Source organism: Trachinotus anak, unplaced genomic scaffold, assembly GCF_046630095.1.
Source record: "Trachinotus anak isolate AG129_WGS33_773 ecotype Australia unplaced genomic scaffold, CSIRO_AGI_Tana_v1 ptg000028l, whole genome shotgun sequence".
NCBI classification, from domain to species: domain Eukaryota; kingdom Metazoa; phylum Chordata; class Actinopteri; order Carangiformes; family Carangidae; genus Trachinotus; species Trachinotus anak.
The window spans coordinates 20239455-20267257 of NW_027273879.1; the positions used below are offsets into that span (position 1 = coordinate 20239455).

General features: G+C 39.9%; 1 protein-coding gene across 4 annotated transcripts in view; it reads right to left on the bottom strand.

Annotated features, from left to right (window-relative positions):
- The window catches only part of LOC139611920 (WD repeat-containing protein 7), a 122388-nt gene that overhangs the window by 58182 nt on the left and 36403 nt on the right, over positions 1-27803 (bottom strand). For 3 of the 4 annotated variants that reach the window (XM_071466954.1, XM_071466952.1, XM_071466953.1), the window contains 5 exons: positions 27457-27653; positions 20866-20963; positions 12377-12520; positions 7388-7506; positions 6041-6164 (listed from right to left, as the gene is read on the bottom strand). In XM_071466954.1, the coding sequence (XP_071323055.1) occupies positions 6041-6164; positions 7388-7506; positions 12377-12520; positions 20866-20963; positions 27457-27653 (682 nt within the window). The remainder of the gene's footprint in view (positions 1-6040; positions 6165-7387; positions 7507-12376; positions 12521-20865; positions 20964-27456; positions 27654-27803) is intronic. The other variant, XM_071466955.1, reaches the window with a different exon arrangement.

Here is a 27803-nt window from a genome sequence, read left to right on the forward strand (position 1 = left end):
AGATGCAACCCTGAAATAAGTTTTAAAAACACACAATCACTGATTGAAGTGTCTCATACGGAGACTCTGACTGGGGCTGAGAGTCTGCATGGCAGCTAACAGCTCACTCTTTCACCCCTGTGTCTGTGCTAGTGTTCTGTAACTGCATGTGATGATAGTGGTTCCTGCAGCTGTGTGTGTGTCCTCAGTCCAAACAGAAAGACAAACTCGTCTGTTTGTGTAAAAAGTGTTACTCGCCTCTTTTTAGCAGGTTCACCCACATAAAAAACCTGCTTATACCCACTAATTTTGGTCTAAAAAAGGTAAAGGTGTTTCTGTCCACAGAGCTGCTGGATGTTTTGTGTTTTTCCACCACTCTCTGTAATACTACCGGAAAGTTAGGAGATCAACGGTTTCAGAAATACCCCAACCTGAGGTCACATTTCCCTCATTCTGATGTTTGATGTGAACATAAACCAAAGCTCCTGACCTGCATCTGCATGAATGAATGCACTGCACTGCTGCCACATGATTGGCTGATTGGATAATTGCAGCAGGATTACAGGTTCCTAATGAATTGCTCAGTGAATGTATTGTAAATTGGCTAATTCTAGTGTCCACGTTGTCCAGGTTCATCTTCCATTCACACACAGACACACAGACAGACACACACACGCGCACACACAGGTCAGGTCTATTACTGTCCTGACTGAGGGAACAAGAGGGAGAGAGATACAGGAGCTGAGGGAGGAAAAGAGGAGAGGGAGGTGGAGGAGGGGAGAACGGGGCGGAGGAGACATTCTGCCCCTGCTCCAAGGTCAAGCTTGTCATGTCAGCCATGACACATAGCTCCCAGCATGCCTTGTTAACCTCCAGGACCTCCTCCTCCTCTTCTTCTTCTCTCCGGGCTGTTGCTCGCTGTCCTCCTCTGTTTAAAACACACACTTCCTTGTTGTTTAGCAGTAGTACCTCTTTTTTTCAGTTTCTATTTATTTCCGTTTATTTGGAGTTTGTTTCTTTTTTGTATTTGTTTTTGCAAAATCCACTTGAGAAATATTGATAAAACGACAGATGGGACATTTTGTATTTCACGTTATATAATATAAAATGAAACTTTTGTATATTATTTATTCTTTGATCATTTCTGAAATATTTTTGAAATAATTTCACCGTTAATTTTCACACTTTAGCTATCCAGTGTACTGTTATATTTCTACTTGTTTGAGGGCAGCAGGAAAACCTCCCACCTGTTCAGTGTCTGCTGCCTCCTCCTGTTTTTAACTTTCATTATTTGTTCTGTATCTGTATTTTCATTGTTTTCGAATTTTCACAAAATCAATATTTGAGGCAACTCAACTTCACCTCCATCCACCCAGGAAAAAAAATATAGATGAGGAGGAGGGAAGGAAGAAAGAAAAAACTATAGGAATGACAAAATTGAGGGGACAGGGAGGAAAGATGGAAAGGAAGGGAGAGGAAAAGGAAGGATGTAAAAACAGTAAAAGAAAGAAACAATGAACAGATTGTAATGATTAGGAGTAAAGCACAAAGGAGAAGAAAAAAGGAAAGAAAAAGAAGGAAAGAATGAGGAAGAGGAGCAGGAAGGAAACAGGGAAAAAGAAATAAAGAGATATGGACAAAGAGCAACAGGACTGGAGAATGAAAAGTATCAATAGTGTGAGAAAGAGGAATGCAAGACGGGAGAGGAGGAGAAGAGAGAGAGAGAGACATGAGGAAAGACAGAAGTGGGGAGAAAAGGGAGGAGGAAAAGGAGAAGAAGAGGGGGAGGAGGAGAGGTGATGGAGGGACAGATGCAGGAGGCACATCTTGAGCAACAGCAGCTTGACGAGAGGAAAAAACACACAGGACTGGGTGATCGACATAGACAGTAAACTAAAAACAGAGGAGAGAGAGAGAGAGAGGGGAAATGGTTACTGCTGTCCAGTGATCAAAGAAACAGCTGCTTCTCACACAGTTTGACCCTTAAAACGGTGTGTGTTCATGCGTGTGAAGGTGAACAATGCCGGGGACTTTGTTTAATCAAGTGTGTGTGAATATGAGAGCGTTAAGTGTGTGTGGAACCTCTCTCCCTCCACCCAGCCCCCCCTCGGTTCACTCTTTTCGCTGCCCAGCCTTGTAGCCTCTCTCCTGGGCTTTCATAGCTACACCTCCCCCCTCTGCCACTCAGGACGTCTCCCACCTCAAAGATTAAAGCTTCACACTCATGTTTTATCATTGGTTAGTGCTGCTGTGCAGCGTGTCCAACTAGTCATATTCTCACTGCTTCTCACAGCTAATCAAAGTAGTTCCTGAAATGCTGAACTGCTCCTTGAAGGTGAAAAGAAGTCATTAGACACAGCAGTGATGATGATGATGAGGATGATGGAGATGGTGTGAGTGGTTTATGTCTCTCTCTCTCTCGTTCTATTCAACAGGTTTTATTGGCATGACATTTTGAACGTGTTGCCAAAGCACAATTACAATTATTCGATGAAATTAAATTATTAAAGAAAAAAAAGTCAATAACTATATTAATATAACAAAATACAATTAAATTAAAATATAATTATTGATAGAATAAAACAGATCATGAAATAAAGGGAAAAAATATATAAAATTATATACAGACACATAAATAAAAGCAGTTATCCAATTAATAAAAAAAAGGAGAAATTCTCTCTCTCTCAGGTTAACTCCTGTTTCCTTTGTGTTAAAGCCTTTTAAACAGTTCCAGGAGAGCTGAAAGGTCAGCTGTGTGTGTGTGTGTGCGTGCGTGTGTGTGCGTGTGTGTGTGTTGTCTGGTCAGCACCATGCTGCGACAGTGGGACTCTGTCACTTACTCAGTGACATTTCCTAGGCACTAAAAGCTAATGGATAAATACAGGTGTCTTCCTTCAAACACTAACCACTCTGCTGCTGGAGGAGCCGTGTGTGTGTGTGTGTCTCAGAGAGAGAGAGACTCAAGAGGACTACAGAGTGATTTGATGATAGTGTCAACAGTGTGAAATAACTCTACTTATGTTACACTGATCCTCCCATGTGAATGACAACAGTCATTGTGTGGGATGTGTTGTGTTCTACAGTACAGTTTATAGTAGGCCTGAACAATTAATCAAAATATTACCAAAACTGACAAGGACGAGTGCTTTATCCAAATCACAGGACTGATCTTTAATAATCATTTCACTTCATCATTTTTATGTTTTTCCTTTCCAACTAAAATCATGACTCACATCACAATAATCCCAATATGACTGTTTTTTGCACACGTTTCAGCCCTCATTTATAGTATATTATTTAGCATATTATGATGACACATTTATTTTCCACCATCATTTCCTCTCTGTTCACAGTTTCATCTCTCCATCCTCATCCAGCCTCTGATGCTGCTCTCTATCCCACCATTCTGCCTGCTCCTGGAGCTCCTGCTTATTTCAGCTGTAAGTTTCATTCAGGGTCCCTTTGGAAATCTCTCATGTTTCTTTAAGATGCTTTTGTTGGACTTGGATCCCGTCCATGTAAATTTAAAGACGTCCCTCTCAGTTACAGCCTCCATGTGACTCAGATTTAAACCTAAACTAAAAAAATGATTTCTGGAAATACTGAAAACTTTTTTACTGGATGAGAAATCTTTTTTTACTCACTGTAATCACTTCCTGTTCATTACTGGGGACTGAGCGACCCCTCCCTGATGCTTCTTCAATGAAAGAGATGGAGGACAAAGTCCACAGCCCTCCTTTTGTCCAAAAATGTATTCTTACATTTACCTGAAGCTAATATTAGGTTTCAGTTTCATTTAGCCTAATAATTTATTCGTATAAAACTCTCTCTTTGCGTTTCCCTGCTGAGCTGCAGTGGAGGGACAGAGATGCAGGTAAACTTCTGCGCTGGGAACAGTGAAAACGCATCACAGATGAATGTCTTCATCAGAAATAAAGTTGATGAGATAAGATGTACGACAGAACTTTTCTGTAGCAACAAGAAACAGGAAATCTATTTTGTAAATTTCTCCAGTACAGAGAGCAGAACCGATCACGTCAGAGATCACCGATACTGTGGTCTTTAAAAATATGGCCCCGGGGCCCGTTTAACACCGGGTTTCAGTGTCCATCCCTACCTGCAGGTTTTATGTGATGAGGGTTCAGGGGATGTCTGGGATCAAAACAAAGACTCACCGGACAGAAAAGGTTGACGCACTCTATTTCATAGGAGGAAACAGGGGCTGGATTTTGAGACATTTGTGGCATTTAACAACAGACAGATCCAAGCAGAGGTTGAGGCTCAAAGGACTCCTCCCGGGGATTCAACACATTCCTGACTCTCCCATGATATTCCAGGATTTTCACGACCAGCAGGAGTCATCTTACTGTCTGTTTCAGTCCTGCTGTGCAGCACACAGATCAAATTCAATGACCCTTTAACCTCGCTATCTCTATCGCTCTCTCTCTCTGCTCCCTCCCCCTCCTCCGTCCTCCCTCATCCCCTGAGGTCACCGGTCCATCACTCCCACCACCTCCCCTGCCTGCGGTACTGCTGTGGTAACACAACACTGACCGGTGCCCGTTTCCATGGCAAACATTCCCCTGAGAAACCCCCAGCATCCTCAGCAACCACAGGGCAACTTCTGAACGAACACACACACACACACACACACACACACACACACACACACACACACGCACACACACACACACACAGACAGCATTTTAGAAGGCTGTTTCTAGTAAAAGAAGGTGGAGATTCACCTTTCTTCCCATCAGCAGGTCTAACTATAGACAGAGAGAGAGAGAGAGAGAGAGAGAGAGAGACTATAGGGAATATACAGAGCTGGAGACAGACAGAGGGAGAGACAGACAGAAAAAAATGGAGAGAGAGGACAGAGAGATAGATATTTTCGTTTTCTTCAATTAGGTGACAGTTGTTTTTCTATAGTTAAAGCAACAGTTGACCAATCAGAGCTTTGCAGGTGGGATTAAGAACATTTACATTTACTCATTTGACAGACGCTTTTACCCAAAGCAACTTAGAAGCGAGGGACATCACTAAAGCTTCAGCGCAGAGCGAGACATTAAATACATCTATTTAATAAGTGCAAGGGGGGTCGTCGTCTTCCTACATAGTTTGTTTGCTAAATTCATAAAACCTGTTCCTGCCCAGAACAGGAGCAGGTTGTTGTAAGACCAGAGACACACTGGATGCATCGTGTGTGCATGGTGGCTGCGGAACATTTAGAAATTCAGCGTCTCGCCTATTTTTCATGCACGACAGACATGTCTTTCAGCAAAGACAGAGAAAAGACAGTAGCTGATGTCCTCGTGACATCACACCAGCAAAATAACATAAAATTGGCACCTGCCACTATAGTTTCTATGTCCAGGCTGAATCTGAAGATGACACAGATGTGAAAATATTTTGCGACCCTTTTAGCAGCTGCATGTGGAGACAGTGGTGTTTTAGGGACCTTTTCTGTCAAAAACAATTCATGTGAAGAGAAATCCAACATTCAAATATCCTGCAAACTCCATGTAGAAAGATAGAGCTAGCAGTAGCAGTGATGCAGCGGATATGTGTTTTTCCGCAGCAGGTCAGCAACAGCAGGCCCAACGCACACACCACACATCCAATAACTCTTATTTCTTTGATCAACGTGAAAGCAAACTGCTACTAGCTGTAAATATTATTGGTAGGATGGATATGTCAGTCACAAATGATTATGACAAAATGTTTAAGATGTAGAATCACCACCTCACAGTTGTATCCCTCCGCCAACCAGGCAGGTTACAGGAAATATGGTCCCAGTCTCCTCCTCCTGAGTTTCAGCATTGAATAACGGCCACAAGACTTTTTTGCGGGCCAAAACTGCATTTTATGAGGTCGCCACGACCTTGAACTTTGACCTTTTGACCACCAAAATCAAATCACTTTTTCTCTGAGTCCAAGTGGACATTTGCACCAAATCTGAAGAAATTCTGTCAAGACATTACTGAGATATGGCGTTCACAAGAATCACAAGATTCTGTGATTTCTTTCTTTCTCATGTGAAGCAGAGTGAGGTACTTACGGGAGCTGACGGTGTCCACGTACTGAGGGAGGTAGGGAGCCCACATGTCGATGGTGTCCTTGCGTCCTGATTGGCCAATCCTTCTTAACTCAGCCAATAGAAGAGCTTGTGCAGCTTCTCGCACCTAAAACCAGACAGAGGGTGAAGTTATGATGGAGTGGAGGTTATTTTACAGGCTTCGATAGAGGATGTTCAGGTGTTCGGACATCTGTCAGTATCTGGATGGATAATTCTTGGCAGAGATGGGACTCGGGTTGGCTTCGAGTCGCACATGCAGTGACTAGAGACTTCACTTGAGACTCGACTCGTCTGCCAAGTTCTACCACTTCTATGAATTCTGGTGAACGTCGGGCACACAGTGGCTAATCCGGAGGCGTGAAGATTCCTGCTGGGCCATGCTGGTTGCTGTGCCGTGAGGGCGAGAGAGGGAGGGAGCGAGATCAGTTCGGCCCCGCGCAGTAAGAGACAGGAGCAGAGCAGCACAGACAGTTCAGGACCACGGCTGGCAGCGAGTCCAGTTTCACAGAGTAAGCAGTGGACTGGATTCAACAGGAATCTAGTCTGACTTCATTAAGCAGGATAATGTTATACAGCTTTGTTTTATTCGAGGAATTCTAGCTTAGATCTACAGACTTTTATGGCACAAAGATCCAATGAAGGAAGAAAATTAATTAATTATATGTCTGGTGTTGTGTTTTCTGCTGTACTGTTCAGTCTGAACTCTAATCTCACTCTGTAGCTGCTCATTTATAAACGTGCCAGCTGGTCTATTACATATTTGTTCTACTATCATCATAATTTATCCTCTGTTACAGCATGATTCCTGCACAGTGTGACACAGACCGTAGCCTGTGTGATTTTATTCCCACTCTGTCCGTGGTGTATGCTGTTGGCAGAGCTCTGCGCTCTCCTGAGCACTTCTTCTAGTTTTTTATGTTTTTGGGGCATTAACATTACGGAAATGTCTGACGAGCTGAACATCATCACCCCCCCCCCCCCCCCCCCCCCCCCCCCCCTCCCCCCCCTCCCCTCTGAATGCTGTGTTTATTCAGACTGGATGGGATGCAGCAGAAGAAAGTGAGCTCATTTCAAGACGAGACTTGACTTGACTTGGACTTGCAAAAACTAATTAGTGATCATCTCTGATTCCTGGCAAAGCAGATAAAATATGTAGATTGTGAATGTTCAGCAGATACATTCAGCGTCAACATTTAATAACTTTGGGAATATAATCATTAAAAAGTTTGCCTAAACAGTTCTGCGGACATCATTACATTTCTTTCAAAACATGTCAAGACTCTGAGCCTGAAGCTCTGCATACTGTGTGTGTATGTGTGTGTGTGTTACCTCCAGACAGCGGTCCTGCCATCTCCTCGCCAACATCTCCAGCAAAGGAGGTCTGAACTTGTCCAGGCCAAGGAGGTCAGGGAGCATCACACAATGCATGGCTGCCAGCTGACTCCAACCTGTGCGCGCACACACACGCGCACACACACGCGCACACACATGCACACACGCGCACACACACACACACACAAAATCACTGTCAGAAAAGACTACAGGAAGGGTTGGTGGATAAATCTATATATGAGAAGCCTCTCATGCTCATACACCAACCTCACTGCTGTCACACAAAAGCACTTTTTCTAATTCTAAGCTTTTCATAGAGCTTTACTAGTACTTTGTTTTGCTATTGTTTGTGTACAAGTAAAAATTTTGTTCTGGTGGTGGGACAGGAAAAAAGGTTGAGGGTCACCGTTAAGGATTAATCCTCTGGGGAGCAAGAGAACTGACAGACAGTGTCACTGGAAATCTAGTCAGTAGTTACTAAAATATTAGTACTACTACAAATAGTTTAGTACGAAGACTACTGCTAAACTGATCCATCTTCTGATATCACTCTCAGAGAGAAACCAAACATGTGCAATTCCATCATTATTTTTGTCTGTATTTCTTAGAAGCGTTGGAGAAAAACATTTCCATATGACAGCAGTGAGTTTCTCACATTGTTACACATACACACTGACTTTGTACTTGTACAGTCCTCTTAGAAAACTAGTACAGAAAACACACTAACGACAGTTAAACACACGATGGGAATATTATTGAGACTATTACTGACAGTCTTGGTTAGAGCAAAGTTATTATTTCTGCTAACCAGAGCCTGAGTATGTCTGATGGTGTTTAACAGGTAAACAACAGATATACAGCACTGTCAGGTGGACTGAGATTACGATACCTTGGCATGATGAATATAAGTGTTTTATTTCATTCAGCGACACTGCTCTGTGGCGAGGACTTAAAAACGGACGAAAACATCAGAAAACCTTGTGGGTTTTCAGAACAAATGACACAGATGCCACGAGTATATGACTCTTTTTCTCAGTTGTATTTTTCTAAGTGACAGACAAAGAAAACTAACATTCAAAATGTCTTGGTATCGCGTTAACAAGGGCTCAAATCTGCCTGCATCAGTCTGAGCCAAAATGATAATATATATTTATATTTTACACCAAACACCAGAGAAATATACACCAGCTTTTACACGTCTGTGACAAAAAATGGACTGAAATGTTTATCTGCTGATACTCAACATAAACCAAGCACCTTATTCACATATATTGCTTCAATATATGGTTTCCAGAGGAGATGCATGTATGTGAAATGTACTTGTGTGATGGACACTGAACGGCTTTTAAGCAGGAAAGAAATTCCATACAAATTTCTTTGCCAGAGGCACCATGTAAACTTACCTCCGCCATTGAAATATACAGAGAGAACTCAAAGTGTTAGGTGTGTAACAAACATACTGCATACAGGAATACTGTATATAGAGGTTGACAGATTAATTGTGATAATCTCAGTATTTTGTCAAATATTTCACACCTGTCTTATACCATAATAACCAAATCGTCTCAGTCAGACAAGAATAATCAGTCAACCTCTAGTTGCAAAATTGCATCACTGTCTTGCAGAAACCTCAAATGTTAAAAAAAATTAATTTGAAACATTTCATCAAATTAGTTCTTTAAATGAAATTCATAACTGTTACCTTCCAAAACCACCTCAAATACTTTTAAACCCTGACAACAGACAACTCTATTCAGGCTGTTTCCTAAATTTCTACCATGCTAGGGAAGAACAGAAATCCAGTCAGACCACACGTTGACACAGGAAGCTCCTCTGCTGTCATTTCTGGAGCTACTAAAACATGGGTCAAGATATCAACATGATATGGCAGACCCTGCTTCAGCAGTTTACAGCTGAAAGAATGTTGAGAAGTTCCTCCGTCACACCTGTAACAATGTGCTTTCCTCACCACACCTTAAAGCTGGGTGCTTGACTCCCTGGGTTATACATGTAGTTTACTGCATGCCACTTGAAGGAATACTGTTATTATATAAAATATGCTTTTAGATGACCCCAAAGACTGTGGTTAACAATGACTGCATATGTGTACAATGGTCACAACAACTATTACTGCTAACTACATTTACTACTGTTGCTGCTACCACTGCTGCTAGTGCTAACTGCTACTAACTGCCCAGCTACTACTTCTACTGCTGCTGCCCAGTTGCTATTACTGCTACTAATACAAGTGCTACTGTTGCTTAGCTACTGCTGCTGTTGCTAGTGCTAACTGCTACCACAGAGGCTTAGCTACTACTATTTCTGCTGCTCAGCCACTACTACTACTACTACGACTACGACTGCTACTGCTGCTATTACTGATACTAATGCTACTGTTATTTAGATATTAACACTGCTACTAGTGCTAAGTGCTACTAACTGCTCAGCTACTACATCTACTGCTACTGCTCAGCGGCTACCACTGTTACTAATACTAGTGCTACTGTTGCTAGTAACTGTAACTGCTGCTCTAGAGGCTCAGCTACTACTACTATTTCTTTTGCTGTTGCTGCTCAGCTACTACTACTAGTGATACTTTTGCTTAACTACTATCACTGCTTCTAGTGCTAATACTACTACTATTTTTTCTACTACTGCTGTTCAGCTGGTGGTACTACTAATACTAGTGCTAGTGCTGCTTAGCTACTACTGTTGCTGCTAATAACTAAAAAGTACTGTTGTTGCTGCTACTACTAACTATTTATTTTTATTTTATTAGTTATATATTTTACTCTTAATTAAAATAAGTGAGTCTCATTGAGATTGGAAACCTCTTGTACAAGGTAGACCCGGCCAAGACAGCAGCATAAAAATTTGCAGGCAAAAGGATACAAAGTGAGACGGCAATACTTAACCCAGGCAGTACCACCAAAACAAGGCTAAAAGTGGGTTAAGGACAGCTGTTGTTAAACAACACTTTTCTATCAGTTACCACAGAATTTTGTGTTGTCTTGTCAGTTTTATCTCTTCTATTACAACTATTACAACATTTAATAGTAATAATAACAATAATTGGGTTTCTGCAGGGCAGTGGTTTGGGACTAAACATAGCATGTAAACTTTGGTGACATATTTGCTATAGTTGCTATTTACCCCTACAGAAAATGAAAGGTTTTTTTTTTTTTTTTTAATTCTAAAATATTCATACATGTACTGGGAAGGAATGTGCCATTGTGTGCATGCTTGCTCTTTTCTGCTGTAAAAGTAAATTAAAATAATCCTGACCTGCTCTGTCTATGTCTATGAAAACTGGAAACTTGAGGTTATTAACTTTGAAAGGCACTTGAATTCCCTATACAAACCACAAATGTGGAATTGTTTAAAAAAAATTGAGAGTACATTCATTCTATGGGTAGACGAGGGTGCAAGCCTCCACAGTAAAAGCCATCATCCTGTTAAAAACATTTAGAATTGCTGTATAAAAAAAATTTAAAAAAAACAGCAGCAGGCTCTGAGTGGGAGGCCAGAAATACCCCACCTATAACCTATGATGATGTAAGTCATTTACAATAAAAACTGAAAATGATTAATACAAAAAGTCTGTATCAGTACAGTGTCAGATGGATGTACTGCAGGTGAAAACAGAGGAACAGCTAATTGTCAAACATGGGACCATTTCATTCATTGCTAAGCACAAATTCAATGTTTTTTTGGATTTGATTTGTTTAAATTGTGTTTGTGGTGACACACTCCCCACTCCATTAGGTGGAAATAGCAAGCATGCAAACAGTGAGCATAGAGACACTGAAACATCAGGACATGTGGACATTCAAACAGACAGGTAAACAGAGAAACAGACAGAAAAAACGGGGCAGGACTGCACGATACAGCACTGAAAAAGACAAAAGACCAGGGCATAACAACTGTGGTCAATGCACTCTCAACTGCATCAGTTTCAAAACTTCCAAATCCGCTTGTTCGCAGATGACACAGCTGTTTGTGTCTCCAAATTTTGTTGCATTATGAAACTCGCTGTGGTTGCCTGCAAGCTTCATTAGACAGTTAAAAAAGTCTCTTTTTTTGCATTATTTGTTATGATTATAAATTGAAAATAACGCGTTAAAGTGAATAGATCAAGCGGAAAAAATGATTTTTTTGGCTGTGTGCTCTTTCTACTGCTTTTGTACTAGATTCTTATGAATAATTTACATTCTCTTAATTTTTCGACAATTTTGTTGTGAATATATATATATATATATATATATATATATATATATATATATATATATATATATATACACACACACACACAGTCTCTTAGTCTCTTGCAAATATTGTATTGTATATTGTAGGCCTGATTTAATTTCCTTTTTACCAAGTCAGATAGATTCTACATTAAAAAAACATGACCAGTTCCTGTACCATGTGTTTTGCAGCATTTAAATTTGGATACCCAAAACTATCAATTTATTTAACTGACTGGATTGAAAGTGGACTGAACTCAGCTATGACAGACAGACAGACAGACAGACAGACAGTGCTGTAGACTGAAACAAGGACAAAGACACTGCAAAGAACTGGAGCTAGACACCTGAGATGAAAACCTAACATTGGCTGCAGGGAAAAACAAGACTGATGCAAGAGAAGAGAGATGAGGTGACGAGACTCAAGGAGAGAAACACAAAAAAAAAAAACACGGGAAGATGAATAACTGATGGAATGAAGAGAGGGGAGGTAAAGAATTGTGATGAAATACAGAGAGAGTGAAGTCAAGAGAACAAAGAAAAACAGAAACAGGAATAGACAATGAAAAAATAAAAAATATATCTGGGAAGGAGAGAAGAAACAAATGGAAAGGCAGAAGGAAGGGCGGTAGGAAAGAGGATCTAGGAAGCAGAAGATCTCCAAAGACAAAGATAAGTGACTGAAAAAAGGAGTATGGCTGCGAGACGCTCCCTAAGTGGTACCCGTCAGTTCAGTCTGTACCTTCGTTGACTGAGGGGATGTTATGAGAAGCAGGGCCGGGGCTGGGGGAACCAGGGGCCCCCTGAGGGAGGCCCCCAGGGGCCCCCGGAGCCCCAGCAGTGGTAGCAGTAGTGGTGCTGATGTTGGCTGCAGCAGCTACAGCAGCTTGTAAAGGAAGAGAAGGAGAGAAATAGTCAAGAAGGAAAGAACAGGTTAGGAAGATATAAACAATACCAAACAGCGAAAAGAGACAAGCAGTCAGGCAGCAGGGAAGAAGAAAAGAAAAGCAAGGACAGAAAACAAAAACACATTCACAAAAGAAAAGAAAAAAGAAACCATCAAGTTTAACAATGCGTGCATATAAAATCTGTTTTTACATAAATTACATTTACAGTATGGGTTTACATCAACCCTGATAAGTCCTTCTCAAACATTAGCAGGTAAAACACATTCTTTGGGAAAAGAATAAAAATCAATAGCAAAACAAGCCCTGCACTAAACCCAAGACAAGAACTTTGGGTGATTCTGTGAAAGCCTAGATTACATTCAATGTTTTTATCATTCAATGGCAAAGTTTTTAAATTCTTTCAATATCTGCACAAAAACACCATGCTTGAGATATAGGTAAATTCAGCTTATGGTAAAAAAGAAATACACACATTAACTGCAGGTCTGCGGCCGGATGTGACCTGCCATCTCCTATATGAAAGTCAGGCATGCTACATACACATCCACCACCCTGACCCCCACACACTTATTTTACACCTCTGTGTGTAAAGGACACATATTTCATGAGGTGAATCATTCATTATGAAGATAATTCTTCTCTCTCTGACACTTGGCAACAGGACCTGGTGGAAAGATGGGGTTATGATAGTCCAAATGAAAGGATTACAGTAAATGAATGAACGCTAATGGGTGTTGTACACTACTGTTAGCAATTAGCTATGTCAGATTAACTGGCCAGAAAACACAACTGACAATTTTAATTTCAAAGTAACTACTAACATCATCAAGAATCCTCATAAAGAAAGAAATGTTGGAACAGTACTGATATAAAAGTACCAAACACATACAGTATTCTCATGTCGTTTAAGCAATTAATGTTAAACATACTGTATGTTAGTGATACAAAAATCAAGGAGTCAGATTCAGAGACTCTGATGTGTTAATGTGGATCAGTCCAGTTAGTAAACCTTTGATTTGGACTTTCTTCAACTGTGCTCATAACAGCTCATAACCTCATCCAAGCCTGGAATTTTGAATATGTCATATACAAACTGTTCAGTCTTCAAGGTAAATCAATCCCCATAAAGCAAACAAAAAAGAAAATATATAAAAAAAAGGAAGGTGGAAAGCTGAAAATGTATCTAGCAGGATTAGCAAATATTTCAAGAAAAACTGAGTGGGAAAGAAGTAAGGAAAAACTAATAGTAAAAAAAATACAATTATAAAAATTATATTATATTATATTATATTATATTATATTATAATTGCGACATATAAAGTTACAAAAAGAGAAGTTTATAAAGGGAAAAAATAAAATACCAGTGGAACAAAGACAACACTTTATTTCCCAACCACCACTTGGTAAAGAGATGAAAAAGTATCTGTTAGTTGTGAGATGAAAGACAACTACACCCAAACGAACCAAAGCTGACAAAAATCCTGGACCACCACACAAAGGTTTCAGAGTGTGGTGCTAGCATTTTGAATACCATGTATTATTTGAGGAAGAAGTTGAGGAAGGACAGAAATTCAAAAAAGGTCAATGAATTTATAAACATGATGAATCACATGTCTGTAAGAACAAACTACTGTTGTTCTACTAATGTGTACTAATGTGATCATAGGACAGGTTTGATGTCGCAGCCAGAAACCCGAAGCCTTTATACTGTGGAGATTAAATGATTAAGTTTGATGTTTCAGATTTGAAACAGACAAACCTCATACACACATATTAACAGTATTTGACACTGAAAGACAGAAAGCCCAGGTTTTCTCACAAACATGAAATGACTTACACAAGCAATTACATTTTTGATTTTTTTTTTTTTTATAGCAATAGACAGAGCACACTGAACCAGCAAAGCAGCAAAAAGCAACAGGTAGCATTAAAAACACTGTCAGTAAAACTGTTCAGCTCAGACACACACAGAGAAACATGTAGCACAGAGACAACAGAGAAAACAGCAACATTATATCAGTTGGTGGTGCAGATAGAAGAAAGATAGAATAAAGAGAGAGGAGGGAATAGTGAAACAAGGATGTGCACATATACAAGGAGAGATTGAATGAAATACATTGAAAGAAACACTCAGAGCCGTGTTTGTGGGACTTTTTTTTTTTTTTTTTCCAGAGAACAGGCAGCAGGCTGAAGCCATGCAGTGAATGACAGTGTGAAGATGACAAGAGAGACCAGAATAGAAAGAAGAGGAGAGAAACAGAATAGGTTTTGTAGAGTTGGTGTGAAAAAACTAAATGTTTCAAATATAAAATTTGCTGTATGTAGGTTAGATATATTTTCATCATCATATATTATACATCATCTACTTCAGCTGGTGGGCCAGTGGCTGAGCCTTACAGGATGGTGCCCTCTGGAAAAGGTTTGGGTGTTGGTGGTAATATTATAAAATCATCCTATATGCAGACGATACTTAGTATTCATATCTAACCTGAGGACTCAGTGCCCACAAATGGTAAAACTCAAGAACATAAATGTATAAAATAATGTATAATGCATATAAATATAATGTATGTGCTAGTATAGGCCCAGTAGTTACAAGATCCTCATTAGTTCTGCTTTGATTAATGGAAATTTAGGGAGCTAGTATAATAAAATCTAATCCAAAGTACAAGTCTGTCCAAAACCACCAAGGTGTAAATAAGAGTACACCCATTATTCCCTTTTTACTGCTTTTAGTGTGTAAACACTCTTGGCAAAATTTTTATAGATTTTATCTTGGCCTGGGTCAAAGATGCTCTTGTTGACCCAGGAAAGTTTAGTCCCAGGTTCAGGTTCAAGCTCAATGCTTTTAACCCTGGAAAAAAAAGCAGCAGTACACCTGAAAAAAATAATTAAATGATGTAAAATCTGTTCAAATGAAAAGAAATAGTGATTTGTTTTTAATATAATGGTAAATTATTTAAAAGACCAGTGTGTAGGATTTAGGGTGAACTATTGGCAGAAGTGGAATATAATGTTATATTATGTTTTCATTAGCGAGTAATCACCTGGAGCTAAGAATCATGTTTCATTAGCTAAGAATTAACCCTTCATATCTACATAAGGAGTGGGTTCTCTTCCACAGAGCCTCCCAGGTTGCAAGGCCATGTTTCTACAATAACCTAGAATAGACAAACTGAACATTTGTTCTAAAGAGGGCCTTTCGCATTTTTACATTACCTGAAGGCCACGGTAGGTTCTACCACCAGATTGGAAAGGGAGGGGTTAGGGGAGGGGTAGTCAGTTTGTTGCAATCTGTAACCTCACTGTTAGATGCCACTCCTACACACTGCTCCTTTAGATAAGATGCATTCTTTAGGTCTGCAGCTATTTTAAGCACTTTTTGCTACATTGATTATTGAAGGAGATCAAACTTGTTTTATCAAAGTTGAAAGTCATTTTTAAATGTCACTCTTAAGGTCATACGTCAGGCAAATTCAATCTTAGCAGCAGTGGTGTCAGATGGTCTGCAATTCTCTCTAGATATGAGGAAAAGGTAACATCATAAAACAATACAATATGCAGATGATACTGTAATATTCATATGTAATTCATATATTACAGGTACATTAAAATATAAAAATATAACTTCTTGAGGCCACAAAATGAAAATTTTGTTTGCACTAATGCAGATAAATGTTATTATTCTGACCGAAATGCCAGTCACAAAGAGTTTAGTTTAATGACGACTGGCAACAACAGCAAAATTATGCCTTATATATTTTCCATAACCATTAAATGAGTGTTTAATTGCATTGGAGTGTGAAGTTGGACATATCAGAGCTTTCAGAAAAAATTTCCCTGTCATAATTATGACGTAAATGTTGACATGAATGGGAGTCAAAAGGCCAACATGACATGAATATAGAACCAGCACCACTGTCTGATACGGTGGTTGAATGAGTAGTAGTAGAAGTATCGACAAAGCCACTTCTTCCTAATGGGATCAGTGGGTTATTGCTCTGTTCTGTCTTCAGACTCGCTCTGTGATTTTGTTTTTTTAGTTTCACAATCCAACAAATTTTTTTTGTGCTCTTGTAAAGCATTGTCATAAAAACAAACAACAACTGAAGATTATTTTCATTATCGAATACTTCATTAATCATCTTGTCTATAAAATATCAGAAAAAAGTTTTAAGTGTCTTTCACAATTTGTGTGGAAAAATTGATTGTTTTTGTCCAGCTACCAGTCAAAATCTCAAGATATTCAGTTTATATTCAAATTAGACAAAGAAAAAGAGTGAGTCTGAAAAAGAGCAGAAGCTGGGACAAGACGGTAATTGGCATTTTTGCAAAAAAAAAAATGACTTAAATGGTTAATTAGTTATAGTTGCTACTTAATTTTCTGTCAACTGACCAACCATTAATTGACTAATCATTTCAGCTCAAGTTGGAGGCAAAAGTTGGACAAACAATACTTCAGCATTTCTGTTTTCTCTGACCATCCTTTGAGTGTTTCAATATAATTCTGGTTTATTACAACTCATCTCCTGTTTTCATTGTTTGGTCCATCATTTCTCAACAATTAACTTGGTGAAGACATTGTTATCATTACTGGTAGAAATAATGAACAAAACTACCAAAATAAGACCTACAGTATGTTGCAATGAACTGGAATTTTTTGGAAAGTTTTCCTGGAAAAACATTAGTGGAAATTGCTTGCAGTGTGGACAAAAAGCTAAAACAGAAAAAAGGCATCCTTTCTGAAAACTTCCTGTAATCATGTCCTGAAATAATGACTAAGATATTTCTAGGTGTTTTAAATTGTTCAAACACCCTCCTCTCTCTGTTCATCTCTCTCTCTAAACGCTGCAGTATATTAGAGGGGCCTCCTCATTCATTTCCATGTGAAAAGAGATGGTGAGCAGGGTTAACAGCGCTGTTGTTCACAGACCCACACAGACCCACACAGACCCACACACACCCACACAGACCCACACACACCCACACACACCCACACACACCCACACACACCCACACACACACACGCCAGGTTGGAGTAGCTGGCTGGGCAGAGGTCACGGCCGAGAGTTTCCTCTGAATGGCGGTGAATAGGCGTGTGGCATGAATAAGTCCACGCGCTTGTCACGCTTGGCCTCCATTAAGGCGTGACAATAGCACTGAAACCCCGCCTCCACCTAACACCCGAGGGTGCCACCCATGGCACATGTGTGTGTGTGTCCACATGGACTTGATTTTTGGTGTGTTTGTTTGTAGGTATTGAGCTTGTCTTACACGTAGTAGGTAGTGTGTGTGTGTGTGTGTGTGTGTGTGTGTGTGTGTGTGTGTGTGTGTGTGTGTGTGTGTGTGTGGAGTAGGCAGATGGTGATGGCTGGTAAAAATGTCCCCTGCAGTGACTCTGAGCAGGTTTCTATCTGCTGTGAAAGACTAAATTACTTTCTTCACCTTTCCTGAGTGAAAATCTTTTTCTCTCCTTCTCTTTTTTTACTTTGTCTCTTATTAGTTTGTTTCATCCAATTCTCTTACGTTCGCACTGTTTGTCTTTCCATCTTCTAAATTAACTACAGCATCATTCACAACCTTTAAGTCCTTAGTGTTTGTGGTTTACAACCCACTGATTGGTTATGGCAGAGTTTGGATGGCTGCTCAAGGGATCATCAATATAAAAATATTTACCAGCATAATAACAATAATAACATAATAATAATAATAAATATATAATAATAAATAAATATTATTTATTTATGAAAATAAATAATTGTCAATGTAAAACCATACAGCCGTCCTCAAAATTATTCATACTCTTGTTAATTTTGTGATTTTTTATTTTTGCGATGAAACTAATGCATTTTTGTCAAGTTTGTTTATGAATTATATGTGACCAACAAGTGAAAGAACGACAACAATACACAATTCAAGAAACTCTTAAATTCATGGGTATTTTATTGTCGGATTACCAAAAAATGCCATGTTCAAAATTATTCATACCCCTGGCAATATCTCAACAAAAATGTCCCAAATGTGTTCATCTTTGTCCCAAAGTTATTTCATGATGTCTCATTGGAATGAATACCTTTTTTGTTGACCAAATGTTAAACAAGGTTAAAAAAATAGCATCTTTCCAGAAGAGTATAAATAGTGGGAAAGTGTTCAGGTCATTGTTAATCTCTGGTCATCATGGTAAAGAAGAAGGAGCTCAGTGAGGACCTGCGTCAGCGTCTTGTGCAGGCCCACAGTGAAGGAAAGGGTTACAAGGCCATTTCCAAGCAGTATGGTGTCCCTGTCTCAACCGTCCAGAGCATCATCAACAAGCACAAGAGGTTCAACACTGTCAAAAACCTCAGTGGGCGTGGCCGAAAGTGTAAGGTGTCCCCCAAACTTGCCAGGAGAATCTGCCGAGAGGTCAACACCAACCCACGGACCACAACCAAGGCCCTAATTCAAACCCTTGAGCAGACAGGGACAAAGGTGTCACGGTCCACCATTGAGCGAGTTTTGCACAGAGGAGGTCTCCATGGACGTAAACCTCGGAAGACGCCGCTGCTCAGGAAAAAACATCTGGTAGCTCGCCTGGCCTTTTGTAGAGGTCATCTGAAGCAAGATCCCAGCTTTTGGTCAACCATCCTGTGGTCTGATGAGACAAAACTGGAGTTATTTGGCCATATGGATACCCAGTATGTCTGGAGGAAGAAAGGAGAAGCCTATAGACCAAAGAACACTGTGCCCACTGTCAAGTATGGTGGTGGAAGCATAATGCTGTGGGGATGTTTCTCTTCCAGTGGCACAGGCAATCTCGTCAAGGTCCAAGGTATCATGAAAAAGGAGGATTATATCAGGATACTTGATGAAAATGTCAAGGAATCTGCTGAAAAACTCAAGCTTGGCCAAAACTGGATGTACCAGCAAGACAATGATCCTAAACACACCGCCAAGGTAGTCAAGAAATGGTTCAAGGACAATGACATCAGTGTCCTGGAATGGCCAAGTCAAAGTCCTGACCTCAATCCAATTAAGAATTTGTGGCATCACTTGAAGACCAGAGTGATGGCGAGGAAACCAACCAACCTGACCCAGCTTGAGGCATTCGCCAAGGAAGAGTGGGCCAACATCCCACAGGAGACGTGCAAGAAGCTTGTGGACACGTACAAGAATCGTCTGGAAGCAGTCATAAAGAATAAAGGCTATGCCATTGACTATTAAATAAAGACGATGGACTAGGGTATGAATAATTTTGAACATGGCATTTTTTTTGGACTCCGTTAATAAAATACCCCAGAAATGATTTTTTAAAATTATTTTATATTGTTGTCATTCTTTCAATTGTTGGTCACATGAAGCTAAAACACAAATTTGAAAACAAGCATTTATTTCATCACTAAATGAAAAAAATCACAAGAATCAGCAAGGGTATGAATAATTTTGAGGACGACTGTATTTAACACAACAGTAGTTTAGTCATAAAAGTCCAGTCTGAAGTTTAAGATCTCTCTTGATCAACATATTCTCACTCTGGTTTTATGTTGAGGTTATTGCACAGAATCTGTTGACTTGATTTGAATCTCTTTCCTCTAATTTGTAGGAATATTCGTACTGGGACATGTCCAACACGTCCTCAAAACTATACTACATTATAGGTTGTTTGCTGTTGTTTGTGGATTTCAGATCAACCCATACAAGTGCTTTCTGATCTTTTTCTGACAACATTATCACCCCTTACAAAAATGATTTTCTCACACTTTTTCTGACTTCACCCAAGAAGTTTTGCAGCAGCACTGTAACATCTATATTGTGATAAAAATTACAGAAGACAATGCTGTCTTGACTGAGGATGGTCTCAGTATTTCCATTATGAATCTCTTAGTGATAAATTCCATGGCTCTCAAAATAAATGTAAATCAGCCTCTCCCCCAAAATCACCCTTCACAGTGCCACTGAGCAAGGCACAGAATCCCAACCCCACCGTGGGAGCACAGACTCTGGTTAAACCATGTACTCCCTGTATGAAAATGGAGAATTCAGTGCTCAGTCGGTGTTTCATGGATACAAATCACTTTGAGAGGTGGGTCCTGGGTTTGAAGCCCAGCTCAGGTTCCAGCAGCACCACTCTCATTTCAAAAACAGCAGAGGAGCCCTTTAAAGACCTGCTGACCGAGGAAACAGCAGCAGCTTCCTCCTGTGATATTTCTGGGGTTTTTCCTATAACTCTCTGTGGGTTTTATTGCCGGTGGGCTGCATTATCAAACCCCCGCCCCCTCCTCCCTCCCACCCTCCCCACAGGGCCCTGGGGATGTGTGAAGTGAGCGCCCCTCTCTTTTGTAGTTACCTTGTTTGATCTGGGCCTGTAGCGCCGGGCAGGAGGGCTGAGGGGGGGCAGCTGGCGTCCTGCGTGGAGACTCTGGGGTTCCTCCTGGTCTGGGAGGCCTGGAGGAGGATCACAAAGAGGGGGCATGAAATATTAAAAGAAAAATGAAGGAGGAGTGAGAAGGACCAGCACACACACACACACACACACACACACACACACACACACACACACACACAAAACAAAACACAAAGAAACACACTCACAGAAACACATACATACATAAAACCAGGGCTCCACCAAAACAGATTCCTGAAACCAGCTACTTGAATCTCATTGTGTGTGTGTGTGTGTGTGTGTGTGTGTGTGTGTGTGTGTGTCTTTTCTGGCTCCAGCCTATTGGATTTTGGTTGGAGGACACAACCCGGAGTCTGAACAGACTGGAGGCGTCTAACTTTCTGAGACACAAATACTTCCAATACAACAATCAATGGAGTGATCAATAATGGTTGCCAGGCAACAAAGCACTGCCAGGGAGCTGTACAGATCACAGTTAAAAACACTAAATTCTATGGTGGGGAAAATTTACAAAGCAGCAAGGGGGGAGGTCACAGATTATGACGGTATGATTATTAGGAACAGTGAACAAACGTGCACATCTGTTTTATCCAGGTGCAAAAACTGTCGAACAAAAATAATGAATTGTATCAGTTGTTAACATAGACGTCACAAGGGGTCGCAAAACAAGATGGTGATGACTATCATCCTTTATTCCTAATGTTCCCAGTTGAGGGAGGATATTATATAAAATATATTTGATGATCTTTGATCAAGCTTCTGTCACAGTCTTGATGAATTCAGTCTAAAGTGATGGACATTTTAAACAGTATTTGTGGAGAGTATGACTCTGTTGTTGCACTGTTGTTGCTGCTGCTGAAATAAATATAACTTGGTACTACATGATACAAGTACGAACACACCCATCAAAGTTTTTTTGTTTTTTTTTTAATAAACCAAACCCTTATTAGCAGCCGACTGTTATTAGCCCTCACTGGACACAACCCCAGCCATTATTTGAGTCTTTGCTTGTTTGCTTCTGAAATACTGAACAAGTTTATCTCATCAGGCCACCAACATGATTCAATTATACTGCTCTTATTTCTTTATTGATATTTATTCCATATAAGAAATATAACATTTATATTATGGTAATGTGAATAAGAAATAAGGATAAAATAATAAAGGAGCCAAATAAAAGTGTTGTAAGGATGGTTATTCATTTCCATATAATAAATCTGGGAAAGGAAAAAAAGCCTTAGTTAGTTAGGAGGACGTGCAAAAACAATTTGTGAAAAATGAAAGTAAAAATGAACTCCAGGAATGTGATGCACATCACAAACAGACAACATATGCTTCTGTTTAAATTATATAATACGCACACACACACACACACACACACACACTCCTTTTATTCCACGTAGTGGAGGCAGTAAGATCCATTCAGAAAACAGAGCACAAGGACATGTGCACCTGCATGCACTCCCAACCACCCACCCCACCCCACCCCACCCCACCCCACCACACACACACACACACACACACACACACACACACACACACACACACACACACACACACACACCTGCTCTCACTGCCTTTCACTGTAACACACAAAGAAACAGTGACAACCCCTCACACACAGACGTCTTTGTGATACACAAAAAAACAAAGAAACACAAACACACTTTTACTGATAAAGAGAAAAAAAAACAACACACAATTCCCAGAAAAAAAACAATTTAACAACCACGAATCTGATGAAAGCTTAGCTTCACATTTTCTATCCTTCTATCTATACTCTTACTAAATGAAAATGATCCCTTCCTAATACGACTCTAATGTAAGAGGTGAAAGGTCATAAGGGTATGGAAGAAGATATTCTGACCTTCAGTTGAATCTAATATGTGACATCAGTAGTTTGACAAGTCAAGTCTTCCAAAGTTACGTCTTTTTTAGCATTTTGCGTTTCCACTGAGTGTTTCTGATGAATGGAGAGTACAGCACAAACTGCACCAGAATAAAATAAAAATAGAAATGATTTCATACATTTTAGAAATCACTTTTAAATTGAAGAAACTACTGTTAGCTTTTGAATTGTGACAGGTCACCAAACCTCATTTTACACCTCAGACAAGATGTGATGTGAACATTTGATATCAGACTTCATCAGGTTAAATAAATTCAGTATATGCCTCATCGATGCAGCTCATGATGCTATCTGACTGCTGTTTTTTGTGTCTGCATGTGCAATGTGTGTACTTGCTGGAAAATTGGGTTTGTGGGTATTATCTAAATAAAATCTAAATCCATCAATTTTAGTAAAGCGTGATTTGATTCAAACCAAAGAGAAAAATCTCATTTCGAAAATGTGCACTTAAATGCACCTCAGGTGTGACTAGAAATTCTGAGTTATAAAACGGTAAAAAGCTGCCAAGACAAACTTATTGAATCAAACTGGAACTGTGGGGACCTGACAGGTGCTGTGTGTATTTATTGGAAAGTGAAAATCAATCCATATGGATGTGTGTAGATTATGGGTGTCCTATCTTATTCCAACACTCCTCACCTGCAACTGCAAGCACACACTCCAGTTAGTGCACATGCAAACTATGATGCTATGGAGGAGGAAAAATATAACAAGTCCAATTTTCAATGAATTGAAGCATTTCAGATTCAGACTAAATCCAAACTGAGCCAGATAATTCTTAAATCGCAGATTATGTGTGAAAACACAGTAGAGGTCTTTGTCCACACAAAAACACCTGAACAATAGGTTAGGCTGCTAAATCTCTCTGAAACTGCTAGAGAATGATTTTTTACTGGACCATGAGAGCAGGCCCATTCCTATAATCTGTAATGTCCCTGACTTACTTACTTTTCTCTAGAATTTAGAGACTTTGTTTCAAACAAACTGGGTATAAAGCTGGTACATGACTGGACTGTGCAGAGATGTCAACCGGGAGCTTAGGGCTATATCCCTTGTTACAGGCAGTCTACTGAGCTGCTCTGGTTTCCTGGAGAGAACAGGAGAGAGGGAGGGAGAGAGAGAAGTCATTGCTAACTGATAAAGAAACTAGCAGATCTGAACAACATGTAAACAACAGAAACACCAGCAACCGTCGATGAGACAATACACTTTCTGCAGCAACAGCAACATGTTTTTCATGTTTATTCTTCTCTGTGTCACCTTCCAGACTGAAGGGCTTCCAGGTCTCCTCCCTAGACCAAGCAAGCCTTCAGCTGGAGTTAGTGGAGGAAGTGTTGTTGTGGTTGCTGTGATGAAATACTAAAACACTATAAGTTCAGGAGCGCTTCTTTTCAAACTCTAGCACACAGGGAGGAAGTTTTTCTACTGTCATAAATGTAAGAGAGGGAACATGAAAAAGCCAAAAACCCAAACACCTTCAAATATTCACAGTTGCTGCTTTGGAGTGCTGAGGTGAAGAAAGCCAAGTCTTTGCTTGACTTTAATAAAGGAGTCTTCAGCATCTGTAGCTGCACAATCACCTGCAAGTTCTTTGTTTCTAGGAAAGTAATAAACAGCTCTGAAAACTTCTTCAGGCTGCAGTTCTGTGAGGGTCTTTACTGTCTGATGTTCTAGCTGTTATTTCCCGCACTGTTTGCCTCTAGCCTATCATGATGTAATTAAGTTGCAACACTTTATTTATTCATTTTTTAAATAATTTCTGACTGTGCAAATCAATGACACCGCAGTGTGAGATGAGAGATTCAAGGACAGACACAGTGGTGGTTTCATTGTTTGTTTGCTTTGAACGCAGGAATCAGGGAAATAACATGGTTAACAGTGGTCTAAACTGGTCGCCTGGGGCAACTGTCAATCATTATTGTCCATGTTAAAGCAGCAATGGTCAATAAACAGACCTAAAAGACTTAACAATGACTTGCCCTCAAGGACTTGAACCCTTACCCAGGACTTGTCTCAAATGACTTGGACTTGCCATCAAGGACTTCAGACGGGCTTTAACATGGTTTGAGACTTGACTTGTACTTGTCTCAGCTGACTTTAGACTTGAATAGGACTCGCTCTTGAGTACTTGAGACATGAAGTGGATCTGCTTTCAAGGACTTCAGACTTGACTTGAGTGTGGCTACGAGTAGACTTGGGACTTGACCTGGACCTGTCTTAACTGACTTGATATCTGACAAAGACCAGCTCTCAAGGACTTCAGACTTGAGTTGGACTTGGAAATCAAGGTCTTCAGACTTGACTTGGACTTGTCTGACTTGAGACCCCACTTCAAGGACTTACTTGACTTGAGACTTTTATTTAGACTCGCCTCAACTGACCAGATTGGATTTGAACTCAAACTTGAGACTAGACTTGAACTTTCCCCAAAATACTTAAAAACTACACCGCTCTGGTATTTGACATTAAAGTTCCTCCAGACGGGTTTTAAACTACGTAAAAATCTTCTGCTGTGATTCATATTTTGTTTAACATGTTGCCCCACCCACCAGACCTGCTTGCTCCAGGTCTCCAGGTGAAACAGCAGAGTATGAAGGTGGTTAGAGGAGGAAACATGGCAGTGGCTGACACAGTGTTAGTGGTCGTGCTGACGCAAACTTACGGTTTATCTAGCCCCGCCTCTTCCTCGAAGGTTGACATGATTGGACGTTATGGATGTTAAAAAGGTTAAACACTTGATTTTCACCAGAGGAGGTCTTTAAAAAACTGAGTAACTGAATTCCTATCAAACCTGTTTCACCTTGACCTCAGCAGATGTTATTGTGACTCTTAAGTTGTTACATTAACTTGAAAACAGTGAAAAGGTTGAACCTGTAAAGAGGCCAAACTACAGAGCCAGTTATTACTTTGTTATATGTTCAACCATTTTATTTAATAAAGACAAGTAACCACAAAGAGAGCTAACTTATAGACTGACAACAGGTGAAATAAAAATCAGAGGAGGTTCTCTCTTCTACCCCCCACCACCTTCTGTTTCTTCCTCACTTGCCATCCCTGCAGGGTTATTCTGTGTAGGGTTGACGAAATGATGAAATGTTGCATTGGTGTTACAGCATCCGGACCATGACCTCTGTGTTAAATCTTTTACAGCAGAATGAGAGCTCAGGCAGACTAAACAATCAGCTTCACTCACACACACACACACACACACTTGACAGGAGTTCAACTTGTGTATGTGAACAGAGTCTGTGTTTCTATGCTTTGAATTCAGTTTTTGCTCCAGCTTCTTTGGGTTATTATTTTGTTTTTCAGCTGGAATCACTGGCGGTGGATCAGGGTTGTGTTTTTCTGACTGAATCCAGATCTAAAACCTCCAGTTACCTTTGGATTACATTTGAACATTTGTCCAACTGAGGACCAGGTCTCTGTGTTTTAACCAGAGGCATGTGTCTGTTTTTGTGAGATGTGCGCCAAAGATTCTGAAGCAATCTGGACTGATTTCATTGATTGATGAAGCCCACCAGTCTCAAAATGGATTCAGGGTTCCTATCTGTTGAAGTCTGATTTAAAATAAGTGCAATCCATGAAATCATCTCTTACATGTTTAATTAACTATGAAATCATGACAAATTGATTGATTATATATGTGATCGATTATATACACACATATATAAATAATTATCATCATTATTATTTTATAACTGACTCACTTTTTTCTTATGAATTATATTAACAATTGCTGCCTGAAGACCAATTACTAAATAGTAGCGTACAATTTTCTCTACTGACAAATCCAGACTGAACTGTACAGCTAAATTATGATTCAAAGTTGAATTTACTGAGATAATTTGCTGCCACCGGGTTTTATCAGTTTATCACACTTAAGCCTCTTTACTAGTAACAGGAAGTGAGGTCTTTAATGAGGTTAATCACACCCACTGTGAGGAACTGCTACAACAATTTCACATCATATTATAGTCTGTTTTACCTGAACAGTGCAGCATTAGGTTTGAAGTGATGCTAATAAAGATGCTAGCAAAGTCAAAAGTGCTGTTAGCAAGTATTTAGCCGATGTTTGACTAACATACAGTTTGGCTCCCATGTATTGTATTGACCCCGTCTTCCCATTTATAATTATCAGCAATGAACCAATACACATTTGAAACCTTTGCTCCATCAGAGTTGAATCACAAACCTTAAACCTTTAACTACAGACTACAAACAACAAGCTAGCAAGCACATCAAACTTCAACAGCTGAACCAAACATGCCAACTCATTATTCAACAGTTTAAAACAAGTTGGGAAGAATACATTAATGTATAAATCTAATAAAAACTACCACAGTTATCAGTCTTGGTGGGGTTTCGATAAAAATGTAGATTTCTTAAATCTGGATTAGCTGTTTGTTTGGGTTTCTATCCATTTGTGGGCAAAAGAGGCCCACGAGAAGTTTAAAGGCACACAACTTATGATACAGTTTATTATCACTTTAAGTTGTCAGCAAACACTTTCCTTCTTCCACATCCAGCAGAGATCCTACTAAAGTTGTGGTCTCCACACCAGATTAATTTAAGAAAGATAAAAAAGCGTATTAAAACGTTGTGCGTCCGTGTGTGTTTGTTACCTGGCTGGTGCTTTCTTCATGTGCTCCCCGACGAAGGTGGCGTTGGTCATGCCCATCAGAGTATTGGCCAGCGAAATGACGGACAGGAGGTGCTGCGTGGTAACGGCCCTTGACACTCCATATGTCCCCTTCCCTACGATGTCTGACAGAGTCAGCTTCAGACCCGTCGCCAGGGACAACTGGCACAGCAAGGACTCCTGGGAAAAGGAGGCAGACAAAGAGGAGAGTTTTACCTCTTTCACACTGAAACAGGGAACCTAGATTTACTGGTGTGTGGTGTAAACGGGTCAACATGGGTTATCTGACCAGGGTCATATGGGTTTACTCAGCTCAGACACTCGATTAGG